At 31.2% G+C, this 26,499-nt stretch overlaps 1 protein-coding gene across 1 annotated transcript; it reads left to right on the plus strand.

The window, feature by feature from the left end:
- The first annotated feature begins 18,016 nt into the window (after positions 1-18,016).
- Positions 18,017-21,148, plus strand: LOC107490540 (purple acid phosphatase 17-like). Its single transcript, XM_016111310.3, has 7 exons — positions 18,017-18,308; positions 18,959-19,115; positions 19,211-19,318; positions 19,793-19,917; positions 20,058-20,186; positions 20,280-20,347; positions 20,463-21,148. Exons 1-7 carry the CDS (start codon positions 18,123-18,125, stop codon positions 20,671-20,673), a joined length of 984 nt encoding a protein of 327 aa, XP_015966796.1. The 5' UTR covers positions 18,017-18,122; the 3' UTR covers positions 20,674-21,148.
- Positions 21,149-26,499: the final 5,351 nt, after the last annotated feature.

A 26,499-nucleotide genomic window follows, 5' to 3' on the forward strand; every position in this document is an offset into this window, starting at 1 on the left:
TGTTAAATAGGTGATGCGAACAAATTTGAAATTGTATGTAGATTGTTGTGCGAGTCCAATGTTTTATTTTGCTCAATGAATTCACTCACACATCAACTCAATTCTCATTCATCATTTCACTTCACAAATACTCGATTATCATGTCTGAGTGTCGTTATGCTTCTTGTTGACTTTTTAAGTTGTTTTAACTTGCGTATATTCTTTGAAGTATCTTAGCCAAACTAAAATATGTGAATTGAACACTTATTTTCTATATTTATGACATAAAGCCATCAAGTGCTATTGTGTGAGTTCTAATCCACGTGCAAACTTAGAACTCACACTATATATTTCTTCAATGTCATTAAGAATTTATATTTGCTTGAATGCATGCTTGTTTTAATTAATGCTTGCAACTGTTTTCTATGTGAAAATTTGATAAATTTCTTTGGTTGAAGTCTCTGAATTAAGGTGAAACTCTGCCAAATTTTTGTTAAAACCCTTGTTTGGCTAGTAAAAAAATGAAAATTAAATTTGGAAGAGGCTTCTATTATATTGTTTTTGTGACATATGTGTTTGCTGGTATGCTCTTTGCAAACATGAAGTTAGGCAGAGGTGTCACGAATCGGCCTCGCGGTCGTGATAGGAGGAGCCTGTCTATTGGTACCCGTAGGACTTCTCAGTCATCGCCTTCTACTCTGATTACCCCGAGGATGCCATAGGCATTAGGTGCACATGATCATTCATCATAGTCCCTAACCTCAACTACATAACTCCTTCTGCAATGCTACCCCCACCACCAGGAAGTCTTTCAGCTGCTTCACAAGAGTGAACTCCTCCACCACCTCCACCTGCACAGTAGTCCACTACTTTGACGACGAGCCACCTCTAGGGACAGACATTGCGATGTCGTAATCCTCTCATAGATGGCAGTCAGATGCCCCTCCACTACCACTTGGTGAGTACTATTTTAATGTCTTTTAAATGCAATTTATTTTGATATTCTTATTCAATACATGTGCTTGCTAATCTTAAGTTTTTCATTGATAGGTTTGTGCCAACTGGCAATGCATGTACACAGGAGTGTACCAATGTCATCAAGCTGATGTACGATCACCCATAGCCAAGCTACAAGAAGATCCCTACTGAAACCATAGAGCAATGATTTCATAAGTGGGCGGTAAAAAATTAACATATTCAAATCTTTGCTAGTTTATATCTTTTATTTTATTTAATTATGTATTTAATTTCGATTAACTAGTGCTAAATATTCGTTGTGCGGGAGAAATTTATGTGGGACAAGACGCACGATGTCATGATCATGAAGATTTTCGACCATCGGATGGCTAGGCGACTTTAGCAGATGATGGAGGATGTATGTGAGAGGCACAACCACCTCACTATTTAGCTCCGCCCGGACATTAAGAAAGAATTGTACATCCATTGGGAGACTGATGATGGGCTTAAGCATCGTCGTCTCACAAACAGAACTAACAGGACATTGGTCAGGTTGTCGAAGTATATCGGTGGGTTAACGACTTTCATGAAAACAAAGGCCAAGCTGGTATGTAACTTGTTTCATTTAGTGATTAAATTCATTTTGTCTTTGATTTTTAATGTTATTATTACTTGATTTAACATATTATTTCAACATGTGGAGTCTAAGTTGTTAGATCGCGATGCGACGATGGTGGAGACCTTCAAGTATACTCACACCTTGAAGGAGAACAATGAGAGATTTGCTGATCAATGGTCTACGGATCATTATGTGAGTAAATATTATTTGATGTAAAGTTTTCAATTAACTGCCATCTTATTCATAACATGCATTACACAAGAGTCCTACATGTAGAGATTGGAAGCGACAACCCAGCAAACTCAACATACTGGAGAGGATGACAACAACTCTGTTGATTCAGTCGTCAATCCTAACACAGTTTTGCACAAGACTGCATCTGAGCCGTACAAGAATCGTGTCTACACGCTGGGATCATTTTTCACTAACAACCTCCGGACCTCCACATTGAGGGCTTCATCTGCCTCTACCACTAGTCGCACTGTAGATCCCGAGGACAGTGTCAATTTGAGGGAGCTAGTGCAGAATCTCACTCAAAGCCTTCACTAACAAGCTTAGCAGCTGCAGCAGTATAAGGAGATGTATAACGAGATCCTCACACACATGTCAGACAAAGATTCCTTCAGGCTGAAGCTTAGGCAGGAGTTGGAGCGGCTTCAGCAGATGGAGTAACAGATGGAGGTGTAGCAGGAGCAGATGTGCACTGGTGGCAGCGGCGCTGCTGGTGGAACACCGATATCACCGCTTAGTCCGCCACCTCATTAGGACTAGGGGAATGACGACGAATACAAATAGGATCCGTAGTGATTAGGGTTTTGTTCTAGAATATTTGATTGTATTTTATTTATTTGACTTTTTATTTTATTCGTACTTTGATATTTAATAAAATCATTATTTAGTTTCTATTATTTAGAATTTGAATATTAATTATGTAAAAAATAAATTAAAAAAATAGAATTTGACTAGTAATTGTGGTTAAAAAATAAAAAGTAAATAAAAATTGAAGTTACCATCAGATTTACTGAGGAAAAAATCTGGTGGTAATTAGGAGGAAAACAAAACAGTATAACGCCAAAATTACTGGAAAAAATATTCCGCCAGTAATCAAATAGTTTTTGGGAAAAGAATTCGCTGCAGAATCCGACAGTGATTGGTTATCGGCGAGTGTTATTCCGTCAGATTATTTTTACCGGTAAATCCACTGGTAATATATTTACCAGAAGATTATTTTCGTTATTCCATTAGTAAATCCGACAATACTCAACGTTTTTCTTATAGTGTTTGTTTATGTTTTGGGAGTGACAACCTGTATTAGATAGTTACTGATGGTTTCAGTGGCTAAGAGAAGGGGGGTTGAATCTTAGCCCCCTTTTTTTTGATGCTAACACTTGCTGACCTTCAGAGAAGACTTTTCTATTTTTGCTCATCACTGGACACGAGCAACTTTGTTTTGTCTCGTCACTTGGCACGAGATAATTCTGGCTTTTGCTCCTGTGTAGTAGAAAACAGAAATGGAGTAGAAAGAGAAGAAGATTGCACCCAGATATATCCTGGTTCGGCTGCTAAGTGCAGTGCAGCCTACATCCAGTCTCCATCACAAACATGATGGAATTTCACTATAATCAATCTGATTACAACTTGTAAAGTGCTAACCCAACTTACAAGGGGATTCCCACAGAATCATGATACACAACATAGATGAACAAAGGACCTCTAAGACATCTATGGCTTTTTCTTTTAATTTTGCACTCTCTGCCTTTTTTCGCTCTATGGCTTTTTTATACAAACCTCACTTGTTTGCCTTTTTCCATGAGACTCAAGACATGACAAAATTAAACAGAAAAATTACAAAACATAATACATTGAAGGAGAAGAGAAAAACTGTTAGCTCAGGTAGCTCTGAGAACTCTGTGCCTTGCACTCTCAAATTTTCTCCTTGCTTCAAACAGTGGTTGTTCCCTCTTTTTAAAGAAGAGGAAAGCCTCCACACTTGAAGCCAAAACCGAACCAACTTCTTCCTCCTTCAACAAACACAGAACCGGTTCGGCCACACAGAGAGAGAAGAGATAACCATGCATTAACCAACATGCAATTACCTCTAGTCCTTTCTTGATCATCACCCTTCATCAATCCGGGCTCTCCATCCTTGGCTTCCTCTCCAAGATGGATTTCTGGCCCTTGATGCCTCATGATGATGATGACTTCATCTGCTTCAATCTCTGCCTTCAACCATCACTTCGCCACTCTAGCTACTCCCTGTGGTGGTTGAGCAGAATCAAAGACAAGCCATGCTTCAAGAATCTCCTCTAGCTGGCCGAATCTTCTTCTTCTATTTTTGAGCATGTAAGGCTCAAGATAGCCTCACCAAATCTAACCACATTTGGTAAGTATCTTAGCCACAGCTCACTTTTATTTTGGTGTGTTTTCTTGCCATCATTAGCTTGATGGTCTTAGACGCATGCAACTTCCTTCTTTTCTTGGTTGAAGAACATTTCTTCCATTGTTTCCTGGACAAGGACCGAAGAAAGAAGAAGAAAGAGATGAGAGAGAATGAAAAGAATCTGAAGAAAAGCAAAGCAATGTGGTTAAGCAAATTAATTGGGAATAGCTTGCTTTTACTTCCCTAACATAGAGTGGCGTGTTTGACATAATAGCCATCAATCAATTCAGCTGAATTTTCTCTCTCATGTTCCCCATGCATTATTTAACAATGTAATAGATTTTGAAATCCATCACTTTGTTAGAGGCTTGGTTCCGTTGGAAGTACTATGCTTTCATTTTTCCTTTGTTTCGGACCAAGAATGGAACCTATTCTCTTAATATAATTTGGGCTTGTGACATTATGATCAAAGCTGGCCCATTTGGTTAACATTTGCTTTCCTGATAAAATTGATTTCGGATCAAGTATGGAAAGCATTTGTTTGGGCTTGCAACAATTTATTCTGGCCCAATTATAACTAGCTTTAATTACAAACATAAAACTGAACCAATGATGCAACAGTTGGACTTTGTTAATTTTCTTTTGTTTCAGCCCAGCACAAAATCTGCACAACAAAATTATTAATTAAGCATATATGAATTAGGATTAAATTAATAATTTTGTATTTAAATATTTCAATAATGTTTGTTCATCATCAAAATTAAATAAGAGTTTTCCAAACTCATCAGTTACATAGATGTAGATATGGTAGGAGATCTTGATTCAAGAAAGTCCACCTCTAATTATATGATGACTTTTACAGGGAGAGTTGTGTCGTGGCAATTTCACTTCAGAATGTGTAGCTTTATCTACTATAGAGGTAGAATACATTGTTGTTATTAAAGTTTCTAAAAAATTCTTGTGGATGAAGAAATTTCTATAACAGTTAGGCATCAATCAAGAGAAGTTTGTATTATTTTGTGACAATCAAAGTGCTATCCACTTCAACAAGAATCTCACGTTTCATTCCAGATCGAAGCACATAGAGGTGATGTATCATTGGATACATTAAGCACTTGAGATGAAATCATATGCATTTGAGAATGATGATAATAGTTCAAATATGATGTCTAAGAGTTTACCTACAATGAAGTTTAATTCTTGCAAAGAGAAAGCAGGTTTGGCAGAATAGCCTATACCCACTTAAGTCGACGATGGGGAGATTTGTTGGTAGATCCCTAATTCAATTGGGACCTACAAGTTAAATAAAAATAAAGGTTTAATTACTCTGCTGGTCCCTATAGTTTCGCAAAATTTTCAATTAGGTCTCTATATTTTTTTTCCTTTTAATTGAGTCCCTGCACCAAATTTTTTTTAATTGGGTCCCTACACTTTTTTTTCTTTTTATTTAGGTCCCTGTACCAATTTTTGTTTTAATTGAGTTCTTATAAAATTAAGCCAATTACTACTAAGAGGGACTTAATTGAAAAAAAAAATTGGTGCAGGGAATCAATTAAAAAGAAAAAAAAATATAGGAACCTAATTAAAAATTTTACAAAAATATAGGAACCAACAGAATAATTAAACCAAAAATAAATAAAAGAAAGTTAAGAAGTGGTTTATAGCTTTGGTAAAGGAGAGAGATGGAGAGAGAGAGAGGGGGAGAGAGAGCGCTCATTCCACCAAAAAAAAGAGAAGAAAAGAAACTTGGAGAGAGAAAGAGGTGCAGAACCATGTCAAAGAGAAGAAAAAAAGGAGGAAAAGGACAATGCTATTTTAATCTTATTTAAGAGGTAAACTTGCTCAAATTTTTAGGAAAATTTAGTATGTTATTTTTGTGTAGAGATGAATATTAAGATATAATTTGTTAATTCTATTTTTTTTGTCTAATTTAAAATACTTACTTTATAGAAGGTTTATATTGATTCTATCAGTTTTAATGATATAGTATTAATTGCTGAGATTTTCTAATACTATAAAAAGACTGATTATGTACTAATTATTTTAACAGTAAAAATTTTTATTGAACTAAATCTTCTAAACTATTTTGTCCTTCTTTTGAGGATTTTTTCATGATAAAAATTTAGTGTTTAATTATTTAAGTTTTGCCATTGTATTTATTACTTAGAATATCTTTAATTTGTCTATTTAATTACACAAATTATAGGAAAAAATTATTTTTGATACTTTCGTTGTCAATCAATTTGAATTTTAAATTGAGAAAGTCTAGGATGTTAGTATTTTTATTAAAATTTGGTTAGTCAATCAATCTGAATTTTAAATTGAGAAAGTCTAGGATGTTAGTATTTTTATTAAAATTTAGTTAGCACTTAACCAGCAAAAGAAAAGTGAGTAATCTCACACCATTAGATGAAATCTCACACCATTAAAACATCAATAATAACTAATTAATAACTATAAATCATAAAATTTACTAACTCCTTAACACTCTTCTTTCAAATTTTTCCAACACATAATGAGCGCAAAAAAAAAAATTATTCTTTAGATATTACAATATACAATTTGATATATGTATAAATGTTTTTATATTGATAATATATTAAAATTATGTTTCCCATATAATTATATTATGCTGGTAAACCGTCTATATTTGGACGTTCAACATCAAATCATGAAAACATCAACCCTTTCGAAGCGACTGTATATGTCTGCCCATTAAAACCAATTAAACCTTATCATTAATCTATCGATCTCTTTAATAAGTAACCAATAAAGATTTAGCCAACAATAAATTAACAAGCATTTTTAAACTGTACTCTATATTAATTAATTGTTATTAATTAGTAATTATTTAAAATTTATTTTTTTAAAATTATAAATTAATAATTATTCATTACAATTATTTAAAATTAGCTATCTGGTTGTTTATGGATGAATTTAATAAACAAATCACTACTTTAACTTAGTTTAATTTCATTCGTGAGATTAAAGGTCCAAGCCAATCATACTAAAATATTATATAATATTTTGATTAATCTGAATGTAATCAAAGAAGTAATTAAAAGATCAATAATGGATCATCTCCAAGAGCCCAACCATAATTAAAGGGGCTAAGTATACATTAGACACGGCTTGTGCCATATATTCTTGAAATGATAGGCATCTTCTTAAAGTCAAAAAAGAAGGAAAGTAGTGTGTCATGTTTAATTAAATATGAAATACCAATGCAATTAAAGGGTATAATGTATATTTGATCGTAGTGGGTATAAAAGAGAGGGGAGGAAGACAAGTAGATAATAATCTCATCACTCAAACAATGTTGAATCTTGATCACTACAATGTCATTCAGCAACTATTTTTTCCCAATTACTTACTTTTGCATGGACGAATTAAAATTATTACAGACAAGGGGAATCATACTAAAGCATATTAGTTTGTTTCTTTTGGTATAAGCTAAGGGACATATTAGTTAAGCATCAAAATGCATGAAATTAAAATAATTCTAATAGGAAATTCTCTCTTCGTTCCTTGTGAGTAATGAAGGGAATAAAATATCATATTTATTTTGTGCATATCCAACATATTTTACTAGTGATCACGTTGTGTGGCATGATTGAATAGCTGAATATATGTATGGATTTTATTGGTAGTACTGTTAAGAGCTTTTTTTAATTTTCGAGTTTGTAGTTGTGAGAGATATAACTATTTATGTTACTTTTTCGTATCAATTTAAATTTTTGGGATGAGTAGTTTTATGATATGATATCAGAATTCTCCATTCGAAAAGTTAAGTTTAATCCTTAGTGAACCCAAAAATAAAAAAATAACCTAAGATAAATAAAAAAAGAAAAGAAAAGAAGACCTGCATAAAAATCAAGCAAATTCAGAAGATTATAAAAAGTATATATTGCAAAAATACTCTAATACTTAAATTAATTCATTTGTATTATATGATAACTACACTTACTCCTTTTAACTCTGCCTTCCATTTTATAGAGTATTCTTATTCATTCTCCTAATCTTTCTCCTTAATGCACATCATGATTTTGTTTGTTACATTCGTTGTACGTGTTCTTACTATTCCTAATGATTTCTAGTTCAAAATCACTTTCATGTGCTATCTTAGACATTAATTAAAAAAAATTGAAGTTCCTTGACCTCCATGACATCCAAGGTGTCTTGGGCCCTTCATCTCTTCTCCTTCTATGGATCGTCACTATCTCATATCTTCATACTGGTTTTTGGGATCTTTACGTCATTTTCTTGTAAACTTAAGTTTGCTCTAAAATAAATACACACATTGAATTTTAATTTCCTTTACCATGCATGCAAGGATGGTTGCTTTCAAGATTTATTATAACGCTAAAAGGTTTACCATACCACTTACCAAGAACGAAATCATGTCATACATAAACCTAGGAGTGCCTTTCAATTTTTATTTTATTTATAAACAAATAAAAAATAAAAACAATCACAACAACAAATGAGTTTCTCTTGCCGGCAATAAGACTGATGCTAAAGATGAATATAATCAAAATTTAACACAGAAATCTGGCATAGTTTATGTTTAGCAGAGTTTAATTTTTATTCATTATTGTATTGTTAGTAACATATTAAAGTAGATTATGTTACATAAGTAAAGCTTTTTATTTATGTCCTGTTCCTTAAAATTTTCAGTACTCATCAAATAATTTTTGGCTTTTTTGAAAATGATTAAATTGATCCCTAAATTTATAAATTATGAATTTTTATTACGTTTGTTCATAATTCAACTGTAGTTAACACAATACTGACCTGGAATATTACAGTTTTAATGTGACATTATTTTTAATAGTAAAATAACATGACTAAGATTTTAGTATGATTAAATAGGTGCCTCAAATTGATTAATTGAACTTATTTTTAGTATCTACATCAATATAAGATCAACTTATAAAAATAAATTAATTAACCAATTTAAGACATTTATTCAATCATATATACTGAAGAGTGAACCACATTATTTTACTGTTGAATTAAGAACGTACAAAGATTCATAATTTGTAAATTCAAAGACAAATTTAGTCATTTTCAAAATCTATTTTAGTGAACATTACAAATTTTAATGACTAAACTGGACAATACCTTATTTATTTATTGAGATATTGAGTATAAAAATTATTACAATTTTCAATTTAATCTGTAAGGAAAGATAATTGATAGAAAAAAGGCATCGAATTCTTTCAAGATATATGCCGGTTAGGACAGTTTCTTGATTCCATATAATCAGGAAGTGTAGAGGCCAGGTAGTAGTTTATCCGAAATAATCAGAAAATCACATACTATATATACGCATATAAAGATGATTATTTTTGTTATTACAAAGATGTAGAAGGATAATAGATTATTATTCTTCGTCATAATATAAGAAACTACAAAATACTTTCAAGCATAATGGGCAGGTCACTTTCAAGCATGATATATATGATTATATTAATTACATAACTTACACGCAATGTATCTATTTGTAAAAAGGTATAACTTGCATTGTGGCCACTGGCCAGTTATGAAATTACATACACCGCATACATTGGCAGATAGAGATATTCATGTTGTTAATTAAAGCTTTCAGATTTAGAAATTCCACAATAATAATAATAATTATTCACCTGAAAGTAATTAAGATAAGTGCCTTTTGCTTCAAACATGTGTCATATCAGAATCTAAGTAAACTAATGGTAGTAGGGATCAATCATAAAGTGTTCACACAATGCAAGTAGTCGCAGCTAGCTAGGGAAAGCTTAAACCGACAATCAATTTCAGAGAGTAGTCACTAGGCAGTAGGGTAATTTGAAAACTAACATTAATCATGTTGACATTTGTGAAATTACCTATGTGTATATAACTATATATATAAGGATTTGACTCTTCTAAAATGTGAGCATATGGTGACAATGTTTTAATAATTAAATTCAAAAATGATGTACCTTTGTTTATTTATTTATTTTTTGAGTTTAATTTCGATCACTGATAATATAAGATATTTTACATAATCTTTCAAATACGTCTTTTAAGATAATTTATATCGTCAATGTAAAAATCAGTTATTTTTGTTAATATATCGGTATGTAATTGAATATATGTGTACAATTATTTTATTTTGGTAGTATAACAATTTATTTCTCTCTTTTTTTTTAGTTTTTTTATGATTTTTTCAATCCAGTAGGCCAATGACTAATTCGTCACGGTAGTGAGCTCCATTTAAGGTTTGTCGTTAGCCAATGGATTGCTGCATGCACAAAACGGAATTCAAACTTCCGACACTTATTTAAGCAGACTAGTGAACTAAGAATTAAACCAACCCAACTTGTTTTATTAAAATTTCTTTTTTAGTCCAAGAACCTTTTTTATATTTTACTATTTTGGTCTCAATGTGGTCAGAAATGGTTTTAGTCCTTGGATCTACTTCGTCTCAGTTGGGCCAGAAAAAGATTTTGCTAGGCCTATTTGTTTACCTAACTAATATGAAGATTTTGATACAAATGTCAAAAACCCAAGATGTATTCAATGATGAATTCGTAAAGCATTAACATAGATCATCATGTCAAAAGAAAAAACCTATGATCATCATGACTAAAAAAAAACCTATGATCAGAAACATGAATGCAATGATAAATTTGGAAAATAGATTCTATCAATTTTTTTTCTCAATTTGTTTATCAAATATGATCTTTTATTATTTAACACCTTTTCTTATATATTTTGACTTGGTTTTAGTTAAAAAATATATAATGAAAAATCATATTTTACAATAACAATTAAGAGAAAAAAATTAAAAAGATGTATTCCCATAAATTTGATAATATCTGTCTTCTCCATGGTTCAACAATAAGAGAGACAACACCCTATGCCTTTCCTATCAGATTCTATATTGTGAAAGTTTGTTTCAAGAAACATGGACCCACCATTTAAAATCCTTTTGGTTACCTTTATTATGTAGGCTGTGTTTCTGATGGCCGTGGCTATGGTGGCTAATGGTAACTATGAATTGATTCTCCAATCAAATGGTGATAAGTGAAGTATTCTTTAGTGTGGTTAAATTGTCTTGATAAAATTAAATAAGTCAAATTTTGTTGTTTTACTGTGGAGATACGATGGCTATTACATAGCAAAAGTAGTACCGAATCTATCGTCGAAAATCTCAATTTCTTCATCAACCAAATGGGCATCTCTACAGAGACATTCGACAAGGACAAAGACCGCACTAGAAAAAGAGAGACTTCAATAGTAACAACAGCGACATAACACACACAGAAATAAAAATCCATGAAGCACCTATGTCAAAGCACGTTTGGCGGGAGGGAGTCAAGTTACCATAGATGCACCACCAATGGTTTGCTCCCGCGCGTAAAGATTCGTTGAGAGGGAGCTAGAGATCAAAATGTGTTACAGTATTGGAGGGGTTACCGTTTGGATACCGGATCGGGTGTTCAGGTTATGATTAGTTTCTAGTATGGGTCAGGTTTTAACATAAATTTACATCATTTAAAAACTTATCAACTACCATATATTTACCGTCCTTGCTTAGTGTTCGTGATTAACAATATAGAAGGCAAAGAAAAAAAAATCTTTTTGTTTACGTGTAAAAAAATAATTGTAGCAATTAATATAGGCATCATAGCCACAGCAAATTTGTGGTCACCACAAATCGCACCTATTATGTATCAGTTCTTCAATCTCATGGTAAGAAATTTGATCTCAGATCCCATAAAGTCATATTTCTAGGTTTTAACTTTTGGACATGGAACTATAGTTGCATTTGATTTTAATAACAAAACAATATCAAAGACATTAAGAATAAGACATAAAAAAACTGATATACAAAAATTAGTATTTTTATTTTTATTTAGAGATAAATTGAATATAAAACATAACAAATAATAAAAAATTAAATTTATCTTATTTTTCACATAAAATTATAAAAATATAATAAAAAATTTAATTATAAAAATTTGATAGTGATGGTTACAAAAAATGTATCTTTATTCTTTACTTAGTACATGCCTTTTTTTATTAGAATGATATAAACAAATATTAATTTAGCTCTCATAACACAATATTTTTATTTATATCTCATTTACTAAACATAATTTTTTTTCTTGGTATATGCCAAGAACAATTTTATATGTCTATATTTGTAAACAAACGCCACCCAAGGAAATATTTTTAATAATGATTTGTACACATCGAGAAAAAAAAAATATCTTATCTTGTTAGCTCATAATATACCCATATCCTTTTGGCCACCCACAAAACGCCATTTAAGTCTCTCATTGATAACCCAATTTCTTACCCATTTAAGCCATTTAAGACTCTAGAATCTAGATCTTGCTTCTTCTCTTTCTTTTCAAACCAAGAAACATCTCACTCTGGTTCGGTCCTCCTCCGAGGCAGAGTACCCAGTCCATTGCAATGCCTTTAATTTGTTTCCTTGCTTCTCACCTTCACATCGTTGCTAATCCCCTTTTTTATGAATGAAAGAAAGAAGCTTCATGCTAATCTTATGAGTTTTGAAACTCCTCCCAGTATCATTTTTCCCAATCTGCTCCTTCTATTCGTCAATTTCTCTTCAAACATGCGTGATGCGTCATCAACTTTTATCATCCGAAAGTAACAAAAACCCAAACATAAAGCCAATTTTCTTCCACAATCTTCATAATTGTACAATTCACTATGCAGTGTTAGGTGGTTTATAATGAGATGTATCTATCTTCTATTCCCACTTTATTCTTTCTCCATGCATACAATGATAGCCCAGTGAATGAATAGATATGCAGATAATTCAATTTTATCCATATTTTTGTTATTTCTTACAAACAACACACTATATATTGATGAAATTAGTTTTTGTTTTATCCCAAATAATATCACGAAATTATAAATTATTCGAAATAAATTGTGTCTCAATATTTAATTTTTATTATGAAATTAAAAAAATTAACAACATCTAACGTTCTTGTAATAAATATTAAAGATTTTATTAAATTAAATAAAAAAAATATGTAGTGTTGTCAATAATATCAATCCTATATATGTGAATCAAGAATTTCATAACCCAAAAGAGTCCGTAAAGATTGGTTAGTAGGTATTTAGGTAGTGTTTCTTTTAAAGTATTCAGACGGAGATTAAGAGATTAAAATTTAGTATCATGTTTGTTGGTCCAAAATTTGGTACTAAAATTTCAGTTTCTATTTCTAAAATTTTAGTATTTCAAGACCTCTAAAAAGTGAAGACACAGAAAGTTGAATTTTTTGGAGACAAATATTGAAACTTTAATAACATTTTATACCTAAAATACCCAAATTTTAATTAATTAATTTTAACTTTATTTTTTGTGTAAATTAAATTAGAGTTCCATTCTTATTTCAGTCTATATCTCTCACTTTACACTAAATACAATATTAAAACTTATTTCGATCTCTGTCTCTTAGTCTCAGTCTCCCAATCTCAGTCTCAATCTTTCAATCTCAGCCTCTCTTCCAAATGATACTTTAAAGATGGGTAACGATAGTCGACTTGTACAGTTTAAAGTCGTCCATCAAACATTAGTCGATCATGATTTGCCAGGTTAAGTCAGTAAATGTTGTTCAATGATCGGTCGAGATTATTTTACCAATGTTGGTTAGTTATTTGTGTTGGCCAAAATCAGTCAGTAGTAGGTCTGAATAGGTCAAGGCCATCGTGATAGAACATCAAGAGGTTGATAGTCGATCGGTAGGTCGATGTAGGTCATAAGGTAGTTAGTCTACCTATTTTTCTCGAATTGGGAAGACGGTTGGTTAGTTAGTTGGGGTCGTTTGAAATATCGCTTAGCCTGTATTAATAGATTGGTTCGAGTCTTTTAACGCTTAGTTGGTAGGTTAGTCAGATGACCGATGTCACAGGGTAATCAGTTAATAGATTAGCAGATAGTCAATGAGTCAAGGTAGGTCGGATATATAGTTGGCATCAGTCAAAAGAGTGTTCGTCAATTAATTGGAATATGTTTACGGTATATTGATAGATCAGGCTAATGATTTGTTTGGGTGAGTTTTTAAGAAAAGATCTTTTTTCGAGTTATGTTTTTTTAAAAGATATTGTGAAAAAAGTAAAAGTAATTTTATGTTTGAATATCTCATGCAAAAAGATATTTTTATATATCAATTATGTTTAGGTATAACAATATAAAAGTACTTTTTATTTATTCATTACATAAAAAATATTTTTTTCTTAAAAAAATATCTTTTAAAAAAAGATGTAAATTGTAATTTTTTAAAAAAAATTATTTTTTAATATTTTTATTTTTACTATTAAAAATTTGTTAAACACATTAAAAAATTAAAAAAGATCATTAAAAAAAGATTTTTTTATCAAAATAATAATATCCAAACAAACACTAAATTAACAGTAGATCAATAAATTATAGGGGGTTGATAAGTCAAAATAAATCAATAAATAATTAATTAGAGAACAATAGATCGATCAATCAGTTAACATCAATAATCAATTCATAATAAGTAATCAATTAGTACACAATTAATTAGGCACATTTACAATAGTCATTAATTTCTTTAAATAAACTACTCAAAACTTCTTTTTATTTCCCCAACATTTCATTTTCATAATTAAATAATTCGAAGTTTAGATTAAATTTCTTTAGAACTATATACTATAAGAAAAGAGAATTATTTTTAATATTTTATTTTTTAACACTATAATTAAATGTCAAAATTAATATATATTTTTGACAAATATCATAAATGTCACATTTTCTATTTTTTTGATGAATAATTTGATTGTAAAAAATTACTTTTCAATTTTGACACTTATTTGTTTTCAATTTACTCTACTATTTCTCTTCTTTTCTGGGCTCAATTTTGACATCACACTGCTTTCAGTTTGAGATCATACTATTCATTTTTTATCTTCAAAATCTCAATTTATTCTTCAATTTCAAGATCTCATCTCATTCTTTATTAAAAATTTTTGTTGAGAATATTTTATGGTCAATAAGTGTCAAAATAAATAGTATTTTTGACGGTTAATAAGTATCACAAAAAATATATTTTTAAATTTTTCTAATAAATTATTTTTGACAGCTAATATTTATCAAAATAAGATTTAAATTTTTTTCACAATTACTTATATGTTAAAAATATTATTTTTAACAAAATTTTTATTAACATATTTTTATAGTTAAAATAGTCTCAAAATTTATTTTTTTAACAAATTTTAATTTTTTTTACACATATAACTCTAAAAAATAATCTATATTATTGTAGTGATACAATACTTAAATCACCAAAAAAAAAATCCCCAAAAAAAGAACTACAGTACTTTGAAAACTGAACCAAGTTACAAGTAGCGCATCTGATTGATAATCCATCAAGCTTAAGAAAATCCATGCTGCTCCAATGGTCACCAATTTTATCCTTTCACACAAATGGGCAAAATAGTTTAGTTTATCACTTCATGCATGTTGGATAATTCAACTCAATAATTAATGCAGCACACCACTTACTTGTTTTGTATTCATAAAAAAATAGTAATAATAATAATAATAATAATTTCATATGTCTTTAAGATCCATGTTAACTAAATTTTATTTAAATTTATGAGTATTTAATTATTTTTCTATTTTGATTCTCAAAGAATTTTTGACTAGATACTTTAGTCTCCACCTAAAATTAATTATTCGATTGGTCTCTAACAATTAATTCTGTCAGTCACTTAGGTCCGGACAAAATGATTTCTGATAATTCTAACAAAGGATAAAATGATCCTTGACCCTTTTGTTCGAAAATGACACTGTTCTTCCCCAATTTTCATCATATCTCGTGTAACCTTAACATTTATACTCTCCTTTTCCACCTTCACAATCTTCTTTTCCATCTTTTTCTTCTTTCTATTCAGCTCCAAGATCAAGTCATGGTGTAACTATCACGCGTGTTGCACCTACCTCAACATGTCATGGATCACACACTTCTTAAATCTCTGTGCCTGGTATATCCACCTCCTCTGCACTTCACTCACCAGAAGCATTTACCTCCACATCCTCAAACAACATTATTTCCAACCCCGACAATGTCCATTACATTCTCAAGACCAAGTTTCACAACTACCCATGGGCACACATTTCTCCATTCTCTGACAAACAATATAGATTGTTGGACATTACGACATCATGAGAAGATTTTTCTCGACATCATATGTAAATTCCCATTTGGAATGGACCCCGAGTGCTTCATTCCTTCTTTTCTAAAGTCCAAGTTGACAGACAATTTCGATCTCACATCCAAGCTATCAGTACAACGAGCAATGTTGTCGTTGCCGTTCATATGAAAATTGAAGTAATTACTGAACATTGCTTCAGAGAAGAAGCTGAAGGAAGCGATCGAAGTGGTAGATAATGTGATCATGGAGATGATAGGGCAGAGGAGGAGAGAGATGGTGACGATAATGACGGGTCTTAACAAATCAGACTTGCTGTCAATATTCATGGGATCCATTGAAGACGACAAGTATTTGAGAGACATAGTCATTAGTTTTCTGAGTATGAATTGGTTGAGCATAAGTTGAGCATTTTTCTTCTTGTGAACATTGAAGTTGCAGAGTATACATTATATAGCTTGAAGTTACAGTGTTAGACTGTTAGTGTTAGGCGAGATATGATGGAAATTAGGGGAAAATAATGTCGTTTCTGAATAGAGGAGGTTAGGGATCATTTTATCCCCTATTAGAGTTTTCAAGAATTATTTTGTCCTCCATTAGAGTTAATTATTAAGGACCAATCGAGTAATTAATTTTAGTTAGAAACTAAAATATCTGGTCCAAAATTTTTTAAGAACCAAAATCGATAAATACTCTAAATTTATTAGATTTTTTTATAGTGATAGTAGTTTATTAGATCAAATATTTTGTTGATATATAATATTTGAATTGAAATTTATTTTTAACTATTGAAAGATTAGCTAAAGAAACTAAACCTCCTGGAAACCTAAAACATATAGCTTAAATTTAATGCATTTTATACGATCATTTTATTATATCTGTTTTTTGGATAATTATTTATATAATTATAAAAAATAATTATTTTTAATAACATAATGTAATATAATTAAATACTATTAATCTTTATAATTTTAACAAATTTATAATTAAATTTTTATATATTTTTTTAATTAAAATTGAATTAAAAACTATAAAAATTTTAGAGACTTAATTGAAAATTATAAAAATTGTAGGAATTTAATTAAAAAAATAGTATAAAAATATAATTACACCTTTTAAAAATTTATAAGTGAGAACTAATAGAATAATCAAAACAAATAAAATCAATGAACAATACAATTTTTAAAAAAAAAGAAAACAAAATCAACAATGATTATTATATATAAATATGCGAATATGTTATTGGGATATTCGTTGGAATATCCATTTGCAAAGAGTTATGCTGGGCATATTCCCTCAGATATAACCAACTAATGCCTCCCAATTCGCAAACCCATGTTATTTTCCTGATCAACCGCACCACTTGTTTGGTTTTTGCAGTTGCCATTAAAAGTGAAAACAATAAATAATATTTCAACTATGTATTTATGTATAAAAATATCTATAATTTAACTTATTTTTAATATATATTTTATATTTTAATATATATTCTATGCTAGTAATTGATTTTGACATACAGCTATCATGCATCACATACACATAACACATTATTGAATATGAATGACACACATCACTCTTTGCTTTTGTATTGGTTCTCACTTCTAAGAAGACCAATATCTCATTGTCAATGTCACTAAATTTAACAAGATGTAATGTGAGTAGTAGTATATTACAAGTTTCTCTCTCAAGTTGATTCTAATGTCAATTGCCAAATATAGTAAACATTAAAATATTACTAAGATATGCTCCTTGAAAATTGAGTTGGAATTAACTGTTAATAGAAAAATTCCAGTGGCTTACAATTGCTGTCCCTTTCACAGTTTCACAAGATCTAACATTAATTTGTGTTACTTAGTACCTTGATTATTAATATTCTTCTAAGGAGGTTACGTTGAGGATTGGTTATATATATAAATGTAGGAAAACACCAACCGTTTTTCAAAAACAGAGTGATCTTTCCTCTTTGGTTTTGCATTTGTTTCAAGACTCACAATAACCATGTCTAAATCTTTTCTTCTCTTCACGATTATTGTTGTTATTAGCTTTGGTTTGTGGGTTCTTTATGCATCTGCAGAGCTTCAGAGATTTACACAACCATGTAAAAGTGATGGTTCTCTTAATTTTTTGGTGGTTGGTGATTGGGGAAGAAGAGGTGAATATAACCAATCTGAAGTTGCTTACCAGGTTTGCCATTATTTCACTCTTTCTTTCTCTCGTTCCTATCTATTATGATTTATCATAAACTATTTGAATTTCCGGATAATTTAATTACGAAAATTAAAATGATAAATGTACTCGTCCTGAGGAATCCAAATTTCTTGATGTTATGTTCTTCACATCATTGCAGATTCTTAGAACATTGTTATTTTGCAGAAAACAATTCGGCATGCACCATTTTCTTAAGAGAAATTTCTTATTATAGAATAATAATTTTTTTGGTCGCAAGATTAATCTTTAATAGAGCATCTCTAATATTACCTTTCATTTCATTTTGGATCCCACAAAATACTATCAGCATTTGTGGAATCATATATCATAAATAATAATTTGAGATTAAATTTGTAATTTATCACTCTAATATTTGGTTTCAATTGATTTTGAATTCAAAAATACTTATACAAAATAGCAAAATTTAATTAGTTTTCTGTCAAAATGATACTGTCTATAAATTGAGACTAGTTTCATTTCAATTGTTATTTCCAATACAAATTTTTATTTTAAAACAGTTTATTTTCTGTAGCTATTAGAAGTGATATTCCAAAAATACTCCATTAAAGTTGTATATGAGCAAATTATAATTATAGCTAAGAAAGGAAAGTTGGTTGTCTTTGTAGATGGGGGAAATAGGAGAGAAGCTTGACATTGATTTTGTGATTTCAACTGGAGACAATTTCTATGACAATGGCCTAACTAGTGATCATGATCCATTCTTTGAGGAATCATTCACCAAAATCTACACTGCTAAGAGCCTACAAAAACGGTGGTACGCTGGTAAGTTCAAGTTACTGATTATGAGATTAGAGTTTTATTATGTTATTGACCTTACATGTGATAATTGATTAATTAAATCATAAATTGGCTTGCAGTGTTGGGAAACCATGACTATAGGGGGGATGCTGAGGCCCAGTTGAGCCCTTTCCTTAAGGAAATTGATTGCAGATGGCTTTGCCTAAGGTCATTTATTGTAGATGCAGGTATTTTTTGTTATCCTCTATTTATCTGTCAAAGCCTTTTAACATACTGACATTCAATTGGATGTCGCTTTTATCTAGAGTAAATGCTCTTTTCGGTTCTTTACTATTTATTTAAAGAACAAAGCAGCTTTTCACAATTCGAAAATTCCTAATCAGAGCCTTCAACCATTCAAGTAATTATGTAAACGGTGACCTGTTGAGGTGTCGGGACTGCTTAGACTAATAACAGAGACGGTTTAGACTAGTTATTAGAGTGGTTGGGGACCAGTTAGGAATTTTCGAATTGTGAATGCCAAATTTGTTTGAACTTTGTCCTTTGGACAAATGATCAGAAACGAAAAGGATATCTATACGAATGAATGTCGCTATGCCACTGCATATGAATCAAACATTTTACCTCTTTAATAGATATGCATCAAAATGTATATAAAATTCAATCTAAAGTAGTTTTGTTTTTTTTCTTCATTTTTGTAGAGCTGGTTGAGATGTTCTTTGTGGACACAACTCCTTTTGTTCAAGAGTACTACACTGAAACAGAACACACATATGATTGGAGTGGAATTAACCCACCAAAATCTTATGTTAGCAACTTACTCAAGGTATGAAAAGATTCCTTTTCCATATATATACACTTGTGCAATTGTGAAAAAGAAGCCTGCCTTTTCAATCAACATGAATAGATGCTAGTTTCAATATCAGTAAAGTGTTGCTATTTTATTTATGGATTATTGAATTCCAGAATGTAGAATTGGCATTGAAGGAATCAAGTGCAAAATGGAAGATTGTTATTGGACACCATGCAATCAGAAGTATTGGACATCATGGTGATACTCAAGAACTTATAGACCAACTTCTCCCAATTCTTCAGGTAAAATAGAATTTAAAAATGCAAATATTCTTGAAGTACCTCTCTTTTTTCCTTCTTATGCCAAATCCTAATGGCTTTGCTATCAAATTTCAGGCAAATAATGTTGATTTTTACATGAATGGACATGACCATTGTCTTGAACACATTAGTGACACGAAGAGGTAAAAAAGAAAAACAACGAAAGCATACAAAGTTACATACAAGTTTAACTTTTTTTATTTACATTGAAACTCTTTTATGGTAATATCCAATTTTAACTTCTTTTTTTAAATGCAGCCCAATTCAGTTTCTGACTAGTGGGGCGGGGTCAAAAACATATAGAGGAGATATTCAAGAAAAGGGAGAAGGCCTAAAATTCTATTATGATGGACAAGGTTTCATGTCTGTGCAATTGACTCCGTCTGATGCAAAAATTGAGTTCTATGATGTTGATGGAAATGTTCTTCACACAGTTACTTCATCAAAGCAGCTTTATTCTTCCTTCTGAAGTTTTTGTATGTATACTAGATTGATAGATAAGGTAGACATTCGCTAAGGTCTAGGAGAATTAGAATTAGTACTTTGCATTTTCAAATTGTGTCACCAATTTTTTTTAGTTGAGGAATAAAATATATTGGAAAATTTTATGGTGCTGATCAAGGATGTCAGCATAAGATGTTGTCCAGACATCTCATCGTTAAAGCAAGATACGTGGAAATTGCGTGTGGTATGGGATTTGCCTTGATTGTCATGGCATGTTGTTGCTGTCGTGTTTTCCATTTCGTGGGAGAGTTTTTTTTTTTTGGACTTGTGGGAGAGTTTAATTAGCGAAAATGATGTGGTTAACATAGTTGGATTATTGGGCTGGGCCGTTTGTGGGCCAGCAAATTTTTGTTAATATAAGGGAATTTGTGCTAACATGCAAGGTTGTTAAAGAAAACTTATAAAGTTGTTAAATTCTCAATTATCAATCTTTATGAATAGTGAACCGGATTTGTTAATGACTTTCCATCGATATGTACTGTGTAGAAATCTACGGTATTTTTTGGATGGGTAGGTCAAAGATTAATTTAACATGGATCAAAATTTTAAGGACTTATCTTTAGCCAATGTAAATAGACAAATTCAAGTTGGTTAATTAATTCGCATGATTAATTAGCTCTTTTGACTATGTGATGATTTTTTGTATTTTTGTAGAATAACTAAATTAGATCATAGATTTTTCGTAGCTTTTATTCTGATGAAACTAATATCTTTTGAATGTGGATTGTAGATTTATAATATTTTTGTAGCATGCTAAGAAAAAGGAAGTGATAGTTGTGTAAAAATAAAACTTTTAGAAAAACACTTTAATATTTAATAATAATAATAATAATAATAATTTTTAAATTTCTCTTTTTTTTTCTTTGTCATGAGACTTTTCTTTTTATTTCTTTATTTCCAAGTTCAAGGTCTTTTATTTGTTTTTCTCCAGTGTAAAATTGCAAGGCCAGTATCAAATCCAACCTATCATCCAAGCCCGTCGCATTCTGGCCCACACAGCTGGTATAAAATTTAAAGTCCACAAATTAACCGGCAAGTGCACCGGGTCGTACCAAGTAGTACCTCAAGTGAGTAAGGGTCAATCACACGAGGATTGATGGATCAAGCAACAATGGTTGAGTGATTCACTTAATCAGACAAGCAAAAAATGGTATTTGGGTTTCAATTTGAATTAAACAGTAAATTCAGAGAATTAATAAAAGCAAGCAGTAAATTGGTGTGAAGAATATATGAGTAAAACAGTTAAGATTTCAGTGATGTTTATCTTCTGGATTAACTTTTTTTACCAATTATTTTAATCATGCAAGATTCAATTTATGGCAAACTCTAATTGACTAAACCCTAATTTTTTAGACCTTTTTAATCTCCTCTAACCTTCATCAATCGCCAATTCCTTGGTCACTTGATTCTGATTAGAGGGTTAAGTTCAAAACTAGTTTATGTGCAACAAAAACCCTAATTATCCAAATATAAGAGGATTATATGTCACGTATTCCGTTAAGTCCAGATAATTATAAATTTAGGAGAAATTATTTTCAAGCTGTTGTTCAAATAAATTACTTTTCCAAGATTTACAAGAACTCAATTAGAATAAGTGTAACACTTCCATTCCACCCAAATTTATAAGATGAAGAACGAAAACAAATTCTTGAAATTGAAATCAAAACAGTAATTAAAATAGGAGAGTAATAGTATCAATCTATACAATAAACAGAAATCCTAACATTAACAGTAGAGGTTTAGTTGCCCATGACTCAGAGAGAAAACTAGAGTTTGAAAAACTATCAAGTGCAGAATGAAGTAAGAGAGAAGAGAGGCTAAAAGGCTGAATTTTTTTTCTTTTATATTTAATTTTAATTAATGTAAAATATATTTTATAAAACTAAATAATATATTTTTCTATTTATAAATAAAATAAAATTTAATCGAAATTAAATAAAATCTTCGAGCATAATAATTGATGGATGCGGGACCACTCCTTTTCCTTGGATTGGTGCCTAACTTCAAGAAATTGAAGTTAGGCTTGGCCTTGGCAGCATGTCCTGGAGCGCGTTGAGTGATCTTCATGCCTAACTTCAGGAAATTGAAGTTAGGCGTGGCCTTGGCAGCACGCTTTAGCGTGTAAGTGCTTCATCCAGCGCCTAACTTGGAAAAAGCCAAGTTAGACGCCAATATGGCCGTATAGGTTGAAGAAGAAGTATATACTATTATATATTGTTGGAAAAATTTAGAAGTTAGCTTTCCAATGCCACTAAAATCATGTCAATTGGATCTATGTAGCTTAAGTTATATCTATTAGAGTGTAGAAAGGTCAGGGTTGACAGCATCATCCACTTTCTTCCTCTTCTTCTATAAAACTCCGTCAAATCCATTCAAATGCTACTTGAAATAAACAAAATTGCACACAACTCGAAGTAGCATTCATAGTGGCTAAAAAGTATTTAAATCTTGATTAAACTTAACAATTCAAATGCAAATTCACTAGAAAAAGATAGGAAAGATGCTCACGCATCAACAGCTAACAACCTTAGCAACGCCATTAACGCATAATTAACCATTCCCACCAAAACGGGAAACCAACTCACTCATGCACGGTCAACGTAGAACTCTGATCACTTATCAACCTTCCACCTTCCACGCGTTGCACTCTCACAACGACACGCCTTGTCTTCATACCATGCAGATAATATCTGTCAGCACCACAAAACTTCCCAAATATATTTTGCATTTTTGCGTAGTTTGGAGTTTGGACATTTATTTGAGGGGCGCTCTCTGGTGCAAATCAATTATCATACATATATACAGATATTCTCTTTAGTTGTATATTCTGTTGACACATTTACCTGGATTTTATAGAATGGTGCAGGAGGTTAGCAGTTTGTGCTTTGTGGGTGCTAATAGTGAGAGTCTCTGAGCCGAGTTGATTGTGTGAACAACGAACAGGATAGTATTGTGTTGGGTTCCGTTTGTCCAGCTACAGGCGTTGGGCTTTATTGATTGTTGGGACTTATTTTGATCTTAGTTTTTTCTAATAATTTTTATGAAATTAATTTTTATCGGTTTTAAATTATAATTTTGGGATAAAATATAAAAATACTAATGAATAACAAATTATTAGAAATGAAGAATAGAAATGACAAGATGATAAGTTAACTAATATTTATGAAGTGTAGAATAATGGCATTGGAATTAGTTTAGATATAACACCAAATTCATGATGTTGTTATTTTGTGTAAGTAGAAAGGTGAAAATTTACAACTGTATGTAGATTTATTTATTTTGTCAATTTTATTTAACTTGGAGCACTTGTAAAAAATTAGTTATAGGACTCTTTTTGTCGCATAAATTTAACTTAAGTCATCGTTTGATTAATCAATCTGCCAATATATTTTAATGTTCTCTTTCATTGTTTTGAATTATCATTTTTCGCAAAATTACTATTTCATTGTCTCACCATGATTATTGTTCTTGTGTGAGTGGCCGATTCCAAGGTATAGCTCATTTTTTTGATGTTTGGACTCACTTTTTCTTGGATAAGAAGGATGATATATCGATTTTTTCTCCAAGAACGGTGGCGGTGGATACCTGCAAAGGCACTCCAATGCTGAAGTTAGTAAGAATAAAAGATAAATATGAAGTTATTCATGAATAACGTATCTGTGACCTAATGAGTCACTTGTATTTATAAAGTTGTTGTGTTTGGGGCGATTATAAATTATTTCAAAACTGTTTTTGCAGAGGTTTAGCTAATTATCTCGTAACTGTGTTTTAGTGACATTGTTTAGAGAGATTTGCGGAGAGATTCCTGCGCCGATTTGGGTTGGCACGTAGTTGTTTAAATATAACCAGTAGTTTATTAGAAAGAAAGAGTAAAACCATTTTTCACATATAATAAAGTACTATAGCAGACAAGTTCAATAAAATAGTGTGAGAGAATTCATTCATTTATGCTGAACAGTTGGTCTTGGGATAAGGACAGGTTCAATGATGTATCATCTATTACTTGCCCACACTCATCTGTGCTCCATGAAATACCAGGAGAAGACTGTAGATGCAGATCATCCACCTCTGCAAGTTCTTTAGTAATTCACCTTGAGAAGCTATCAACCTTCTTCAGGTTCTCCTCCCGAGGAAGTTCATATTCAGTGTCGGATCTTGGTGCATGTTGAGATTGTGCATTTGTAGACTGTTTTGAGAATTTCTGTTGCACAGGTTGCTCTTTTAGCTCTCCATTAGAAGTAAACAAGTCAGGGCAAATCTCTGGAATTGCATTATCAGTTTCACCCCCAAATAAATTGAATAAGACAGTTTTCAAAATGAGCACAAAATAAGGAAGTTTTCCAAAATAAGCACAGAATAAGGCAGTTTCTTCCTAATCACTATCAATAGTGTAGAGACCTAGAGAAAAATTAGTCCATGTTTGAATAGTTTGAGTAGTAGGTCATTAAAATCTTCTATAAGTAAAACAAGTTTCCAACCTAATTTGATTCCAGTCTATTACAATTCAGGTTTGTTAACTGTGTTTTTCTCTGGTAAGAAGTAGACTTACTAGACTAGTCACCTGTTCTTATGGGGGCAACTATAGAAGATTCATTGCATTCAAAAGCGAGAAACAAACTGAGAATTGTGAAAATAGAAAGATCAATTACCCATTGAATCATGGTGGCAATTAAGCTCAACTAGAATTGGAAGCACACCGGAGAATCAAATGAGAGAGAAAAAGAGAATCACTTGGGAATCATTGGGACTGAAGGCAAAGCATCGATGCACAAGCGAAGAAGAGTAGGACCTATAGGAAGCATTGAACTGATCAATGACCAAGTCGAGATCAGGGGAGGAAGGACAATGGCAGAGTCCGACGAGCAAGGAAGAGGGTGAGGAACTGAGAATAGACTGCTGCTCTCCGGTAGAGATTAGGGGTAGGAGAGATTAGATTAGGGTTCATGATAAACAAAATAATTTTTTAGTGTATATGAATAATGAAATGTATTTTGGTGTTGATTTTTAAATTGATTCAGATTTAAAATTATAAAATTAAAGTTAATTGAATTTTAATTAAATTAAAGAATTAGGGTTGTTGTTGTCCAATACAAAAAAAATAATATTTAAGTCTTTTATAAAAATTAAATAAAATTTATTTTTATTTTTATTAAAGTATAAGGGTAATTTAGTAAAATCATTGATACGATATGTATTTAAAAAAAGAAAAACTAATTATTGATGTGAAAAACATAATCCACATGTCGTATTTTAATTTATCCATATTTTTATTATACTGGTACGTATAAATTTATCGTCATACCAAAGCAAACACCTAAACTAAATATTTAGTTAACCAAAAATAGGTTTGATTTTTTAGGACAGCAACTAAAGACGGAAGATAGCAATGGGGTAACAGCAGTGACATGGCACACACGTAAATGGAAATCTATGAAGCGCCTATTGTCAAAGGCTCAAAGCACGTTTGGGCGGAGGGAGTCAAGGTCGCTATGGATGCATCACCAATGGTTTGCTCTGCCGTGAAGATCCATTGAGAGGGAACTGGAGATTGAAATGTGTTAGGGCATGGGAGAGATTACCGTCTGGATACCGAATCAGGTGGTCCAAGTTCTGGTTGTTTTATAGTTAGGATCAGATTAGACCAAGGCTTTGTCTAAAAAAAGAAAGAAAAAGAACGGGATAAATGTTGCATGTGGCCATAGCTGGGAAGGTTGAGGGTGTAGCAGTGAGAGGTTAAAGAAGAATGGAATACGATTTCTTTTCCTTTTTAATTTTTCTGACCGTAAATTTG

The sequence above is a fragment of the Arachis duranensis genome, chromosome 5, assembly GCF_000817695.3.
Source record: "Arachis duranensis cultivar V14167 chromosome 5, aradu.V14167.gnm2.J7QH, whole genome shotgun sequence".
Taxonomy (NCBI): Eukaryota; Viridiplantae; Streptophyta; class Magnoliopsida; order Fabales; family Fabaceae; genus Arachis; species Arachis duranensis.

Coding starts and splice junctions, on each gene's coding strand:
- LOC107490540 (XM_016111310.3), top strand. CDS start 18,123: ATGTCTAAATCTTTTCTTCTCTTCACGATTATTGTTGTTATTAGCTTT. Junction 18,309..18,958: donor AATCTGAAGTTGCTTACCAG/GTTTGCCATTAT, acceptor TTGTCTTTGTAG/ATGGGGGAAATAGGAGAGAA. Junction 20,187..20,279: donor AACTTCTCCCAATTCTTCAG/GTAAAATAGAAT, acceptor ATCAAATTTCAG/GCAAATAATGTTGATTTTTA.